The sequence below is a fragment of the Triticum dicoccoides genome, chromosome 5B (assembly GCF_002162155.2).
Source record: "Triticum dicoccoides isolate Atlit2015 ecotype Zavitan chromosome 5B, WEW_v2.0, whole genome shotgun sequence".
In the NCBI taxonomy this organism is placed as follows: domain Eukaryota; kingdom Viridiplantae; phylum Streptophyta; class Magnoliopsida; order Poales; family Poaceae; genus Triticum; species Triticum dicoccoides.
Genome location: NC_041389.1, coordinates 73,495,379 through 73,501,821, shown reverse-complemented (window position 1 = coordinate 73,501,821; position 6,443 = coordinate 73,495,379). Strand labels below are relative to the sequence as shown.

The following is a 6,443-nucleotide window of genomic DNA, read 5'->3' as shown; positions in this document are numbered from 1 at the left end:
TTCATGAGCAGCAATCTCAGCGGTACGCGAGTGCCCTCGTGGTAGTGAAATGATCTTCTTGGAGGGAACTCGGGTTGACCTGCTTTGGGTGACTCTGCTTTTACAGGGAGCTGAGTGGCTTCCTCGGAAATGATAAAGAACCATATGACACCGCATGCTTTTACCATGCTGGAAATAATTCTAAGCAGCTGCTAGAGATGAAACTGCGAAATTTCACATGCATTTGCTTTATGTGAGCAAACAAGTGTTTCTTTGCAAAATACAAATGATCCTGGAATATACATCGGAAATCCCTTTTGGAGCTCGGCCTCTAGTGAGGCCTCTATATTCAAATTTGAAATTTCATCGAAATTCATACTTTTACATTTTAAAAAATTCTGAAAATAAATACAGATATACATGAAGGCATAAATACATTGAAATGAGGATTGTGCAAAAAAGACAAATCTGAGGCTATTTACCACATGATACTATTCATCCTCCCAGGCTACGAATTTATTGTATAGGTCGCAGCCCAAAGTATTTCATCATGAATTTTTACACACATGTGAATTACATCCTTGCATACACGCATATTTTTCTTCAAAAAAATTTAAACCATAAAAAATTTGAATTTGAATTTTTCAAAAATAAAGACCTCCATGAAGCTCGGCCTCCAAAACGCCTCTCTCCAATATACATCAGGTTTGTTCTATAGAGGCTCAATGGCTGCAACACTTTATGCCAGTACTTGTCTCTTCCTGCTCGTGGACGATTTTATAACCAACATAAGAAACTTATAGATTCTATATTAATTGAAGATTATATTTTTTCTGCAAGAAACTTCCAATATATTCACTTTCAGTTATGATAGTACAACGAACACTAAAAATAACTGAAGAATTTAACTACTAGAAGTTTTTATTTTTGGGTGACAAATGGAGAATTTAACTAGCGAACACACAGCGAATTTGCGATGTAGGCCCAGTTATAGAGCTCAAGGTTCAAAACGACCAGGATCGGTTAAGTCAGGGTACAAATTTCAGGGATTTAGACGTGACGGTTCATTTCCGTCGAGCTATACAATCATAGGGTTTATTTGAGACTTCACTCATTTGTGGGAGATCCTACACGCATATGCATGCATTATTTTGAAAGTAGCTCAATTTTTGTTAGAGCTCGGATCGGTCCAAGCATACACTATACAAATATACAATATATTATTTTGAAAAGGATACAAATATACAATACATACATAGTGATTTTCATTAATACTTGGAAATTTCTGAAACGATCCTAAAGGTCCAGATCGGGGATGTAGTAGTCATCTACTCGACTTTGCCCCGAACCGAATGAGTTGATTTGGCATCCCCGCCACTACTGACCACGAAAGAGCCAACAGATTCATCAGCCGCTGGCTGCATCATGTATGTTGGGACCGGCATCTCCGCTGGGAGGCTCGGCAGCGGGGCCTCCAAACGCAGCACGCTGACAGCCTGCCTGATGGACGGCCTCAGGCTGGGGTCGGGGTGCCCGCACCAAAGCCCGACCACCATGACACGCTCCATCTCTTTTTCGTCGAACTTGCCGTCCAGCCGGGCATCGGCTGCCTCAAGGATGGCCCCTCTGCCGTATGACTCCCGTACCCACTGCAACAGGTGGATAACTGCTCCGTCGTCGTCGTCGTCTACGGCTACCGCTGGCGCCCGACCACAGGCTATCTCGAGCAGGACGACACCGAAGCTGTAGATGTCAGATTCCACTATGGCTGTGCCCGCAAACACGCACTTCGGGTCCATGTACCCGAGCGTCCCAGCTGCACCCGTCGTGAGCGAGCCCCGGCCATCGCGGATGAACCTCGCAAGCCCGAAGTCACCGAGCTTGGCGTTGAAGGACGCGTCTAGCATGATGTTGCTTGGCTTGATGTCCCTGTGCACAATGCGCTCCTCCGTCTCCTCGTGCAAGTACAGCAGTGCGGAGCCGAGGCCGAGTGCGACCCCATACCTGACTGCCCACGGCAGCAGGTGGTCCGGCTTGTGCAGGTGAGCGTCCAGGCTGCCATTGGGCATCAGCTCGTAGACAAGCAGAAGACCATTGTCGTCACCGCCATAGAACCATCCAACAAGCGGCACGAGGTTCCGGTGACGGAGTCGGCTAATGATCCTCACCTCAGAGACAAACTCCTTCCAGCCCTGACGAGAGCTCTTGGATACTTTCTTCACGGCGATGTGAAGGTTCATGTTGTGGAGGAACCCTCGGTACACGGATCCGAAGCCTCCTTCTCCTAGCTTGTTCCTTCCAGAGAAGCCGTCGGTGGCGGCCGCAAGCTCGGCGTACCTGAATCGTCTCGGTCCAGTCCCTTGCTCGAGCTCGTCTTGCCGTGCGCTTTTGCCGCAGAAGTAGACCGCATCTTTCGACAGTTTTTCCATGAATGATCTCATGGCAACCTTGGCCGCTGCCACCCATCTTCGCCACCGGTACCACATGAACCGAACCAACAGGCCGATCACGCAGACCACAAGCACCACGGCGATGACGACAAGGCTGATAATGGTAACTACCTTTCGTCGCCGTTTTCTGCGTCTTGACTCCCGGTTCACCATCTCCCTCTTGCGCTCATTTCTGCGCTCCTGTTCATGGGCCGCCATCTCCCTCTGATAGCTCTCGCTGTACCGGTACCTGTTAAGCCGCACAGTAGAAGGCTTGTCGGCAAGGATGGCGTACCCCAGGTAGCAGCTGTACCCCTTGATGGCCCCGCCGCTGTTGTTCGGGAACAACCGCGGCAGCTGATCGGTGTAATAGGAGAGGCAGCGGGTGCATTCGCTTGCCGGCAGGTCCCTTGTGCACTGCACCACCGCCCACACCCATTGCGTGTAAGTGAACCGTTGTTTGCCCTCGGCGATCCTCTCGTGCGCTTGGCCTGCCTTCCCCATGAGCCGGCGAATGAGCTCCAACCTCATGTGGCTCATGCCGGCCGTGTCGACGACGTACCCTACCAGTGGTAGGACTCTCTCGTACCAAGGTGCATAACTGTGTCCACCTCCGCCGTACTGAGTACGGTAAGAGGATCGTTCCACTTCCATGTGGGGCGCATCGGAGAGGTCGGATATGTCTACGAGGTCGGCAACGGAGAAGAAGGACTCATCAGAGTACCGAAGGGTGCAGGCGTTGTAGACGGCACGAACCGTACGGCTGTGTGGGCACAGCTTCATGACACCCACAGGTGCACGGGTGAGGCAGTCCTGGCACTCAGAGTCGGTGTCGCCCGCGTAGCACATGAAGAGGCCGAAGACCTCGTCGCCCTCCATGCCGAATTTGCGGTTGAAGAAACCGCCGTCTTCGGCGGCGGCCATGGGGATGGCCGACAGGAGCCGATCGAGATTCACGTGGTACTGGCTTCCATCGCTGTAGTTGCCAGCAGTTGAGCAGGAGATCATGGATGGCGGCAGGGGCTGGTTGGTCATGATTTTGTCGACGTCGTCATCAGAAAGTGGGCGGGGATGGCATGCGGGGACCGCAGCTAGGAGTAGCAGCATAAGGTAAACCCATGAAGGTGAAGCCATGGCCGGGCAGCGGTGGTGACTTTGGTGAGTCGAGGGAGACACAATCACACGAAACACCCTTTGGTGAGTACTACTATATACACACACAGAGTGAACCCAAGTCCGTGTGTATTGCTTTCAGTATTCCACGAGCTCATGGTATTGTACATTATTTTCGGGAACAGAATACAGAGTTGGACTTGGTCATCAAGCTAATTATGCCCTGCTGACACCATTTGGCCAACGCTAGGTGCCGGCCGGCCGGCCGCGCCGGTCGCCTCCCCACCGTACAATCTATTTTTTTTCTAGCCGTCAGATTAATTTTTTATCCAACGGATTCACACGTCACTTCTGCAGTTCTGCTTCGGTACACCCCCTTAAACACCATCCCTGCGCATCCAGGCCGATACCCCGCGCGCCCGTGTATACGGGCCTGCGGGGCGAGCCGAGCTGCCCAGTAGCCGTCAGGACGCGAGCGGAGCCTCACGCCATGGGCCCACTATGTCAGGTGCCATGCGGACGTGCGTGCGGACGTGGCGCGGACGGTCGTATCATCGTGCAGTAACTGCCTGCGGTAAATGCCGCGTGACTGTAGGCGGCGACTGCTCGCGTGCCGCCCACCGGCGACCGCCTCGGGGCGCCCGCCATCTGCTCTCGTAGGCCACGCCTTCCAATGCCCCGCGTGCGGCGACCGCCCGCCTGTCGCCCGTCCGCCTCGGCTGGCGCGCGCTGCCGCGACAAGCCCACCGTCAGACGCCACACATGCCGCGCCTGCCGCCCGCCTTCCGCCTCGGGTCCACCGATGACGCGACCGCTCGGCTGCCGCGGCCAGCCCGCCCGCCTTCACACGGCACCGTTGCCGCGCCTGCCGCCCGCCGCCCGCATCGGGCTGCCCGCCTTCCCCTCGTGGCGCGCGCCACCGATGGCTCGCCTGCCCCTCTCCTTCCCCTGTCGTCTATAAAAAGGCCATGCCAGCCCTCTCCACGCCAGGCCCTCTCTTCCTCTCTTCTCCAAGCCAGCCCCTCTCCTTCTCTCTTCTCCACGCCGGCGATATCTTCGAGCGACTCCGACGATGGCGCGTGGCCGGGCGGCGTCTGGCCGTTGAGTCTCACCATCGGCGACACCGAGGACTTGGCCCGGTACCGCTTGATGGTGCCGCCGGCTTCCAAGGTGTCGGGGCCATGGCGGATCGGCGCGGACGACATCCCCACCATGGGTCCGCCGCCGACAAGGGAGCAGCTCCGTGCCTTTCCTGGCGGCCGGTACAATAGGAGGGCCTGCTGATGACCCACAAGTGTAGGAGGATCTATTGTAGTCCTTTCGATAAGTAAGAGTGTCAAACCCAACGAGGAGCAGAAGGAAATGACAAGCGGTTTTCAGTAAGGTATTCTCTGCAAGCACTGAAATTATAGGTAACGGATAGTTTTGTGATAGGATAATTTGTAACTGGTAACAAGCAATGAAAGTAAATAAGGTGCAGCAAGGTGGCCTAATCCTTTTAGTAGCAAAGGACAAGCCTGGACAAGTTCATATATGAGAAAAGCGCTCCCGAGGACACATGGGAATTATCGTCAAGCTAGTTTTCATCACGTTCATATGATTCGCGTTCGTTACTTTGATAGTTTGATATGTGGGTGGACCGGTGATTGGGTACTGCCCTTTCTTGGACAAGCATCCCACTTATGATTAACCCCTATTGCAAGCATCCGCAACTACAAAAGAAGTATTAAGGTAAATCTAACCATAGCATGAAACATGTGGATCCAAATCAGCCCCTTATGAAGCAACACATAGACTAGGGTTTAAGCTTCTGTCACTCTAGCTACCCATCATCTACTTATTACTTCCCAATGCCTTCCTCTAGGGCCAAACAATGGTGAAGTGTCATGTAGTCGATGTTCACATAACAACACTAGAGGATAGACAACATACATCTTATCAAAATATCGAACGAATACCAAATTCACATGACTACTTATAGCAAGACTTCTCCATGTCCTTAGGAACAAACATAGTACTCACGAATCATATTCATGTTCATAATCAGAGGGGTATTGATATGCATTAAGGATCTGAACATATGATCTTCCACCAAATAAACCAACTAGCATCAACTACAAGTAGTAATCAACACTACTAGCAACCCACATGTACCAATCTGAGATTTTGGTACAAAGATTGGATACAAGAGATGAACTAGGGTTTGAGGGGATATGATGCTGGTGAAGATGTTGATGAAGATTGACCCCCTCCCGATGAGAGGATCATTGGTGATGATGATGGTGATGATTTCCCCCTCCTGGAGGGAAGTTTCCCCGGCAGAACAGCTCCGCCGGAGCCCTAGATTGGTTCCGCCAAGGTTCCGCCTCGTGGCGGTGGAGTTTCGTCCCGTAAGCTTGCTTATGATTTTTTCCAGGGTAAAATACCTCATATAGCAGAAGATGGGCACCGAAGGCCTGTCAAGGGGCCCACAAGACAGGGGGCGCGCCCCCCACCTTCATGAACAGGGTGTGGGCCCCCTGACACTGATTCCTTCACCAGTATTTTTTATTAATTCCAAAAATGACTTTCGTGGAGTTTCAGGACTTTTGGAGCTGTGCAGAATAGGTCTCTAATATTTGCTCCTTTTCCAGCCCAGAATCCCAACTGCCGGTATTCTCCCTTTTCATGTAAACCTTGTAAAATAAGAGAGAATAGCCATAAGTATTGTGACATAATGTGTAATAACAGTCCATAATTCAATAAATATTGATATAAAAGCATGATGCAAAATGGACGTATCAACTCCCTCAAGCTTAGAACTCGCTTATCCTCAAGCGGAAGCCGATATCGAAAAATATGTCCACATGTTTAGAGATAGAGGTGTCGATAAAAATAAAACACGGACATGCAGGCATCATGATCAGTCTTATAATAGCAATA

The 6,443-nt window shown here is 51.5% G+C and overlaps 1 protein-coding gene across 1 annotated transcript; it reads right to left on the bottom strand.

Annotated features, from left to right (window-relative positions):
- Positions 1-1,282: 1,282 nt before the first annotated feature.
- On the bottom strand, positions 1,283-3,542 carry LOC119305200 (cysteine-rich receptor-like protein kinase 25). The gene has a single exon (XM_037581787.1). The coding sequence runs from the start codon at positions 3,540-3,542 to the stop codon at positions 1,308-1,310; it is 2,235 nt and encodes a 744-aa protein (XP_037437684.1). The 3' UTR covers positions 1,283-1,307.
- Between the last annotated feature and the right edge of the window lie 2,901 nt (positions 3,543-6,443).

Bases quoted from the DNA above. Each gene is read 5' to 3' on its own strand.
- LOC119305200 (XM_037581787.1), bottom strand. From the start codon at position 3,542: ATGGCTTCACCTTCATGGGTTTACCTTATGCTGCTACTCCTAGCTGCG.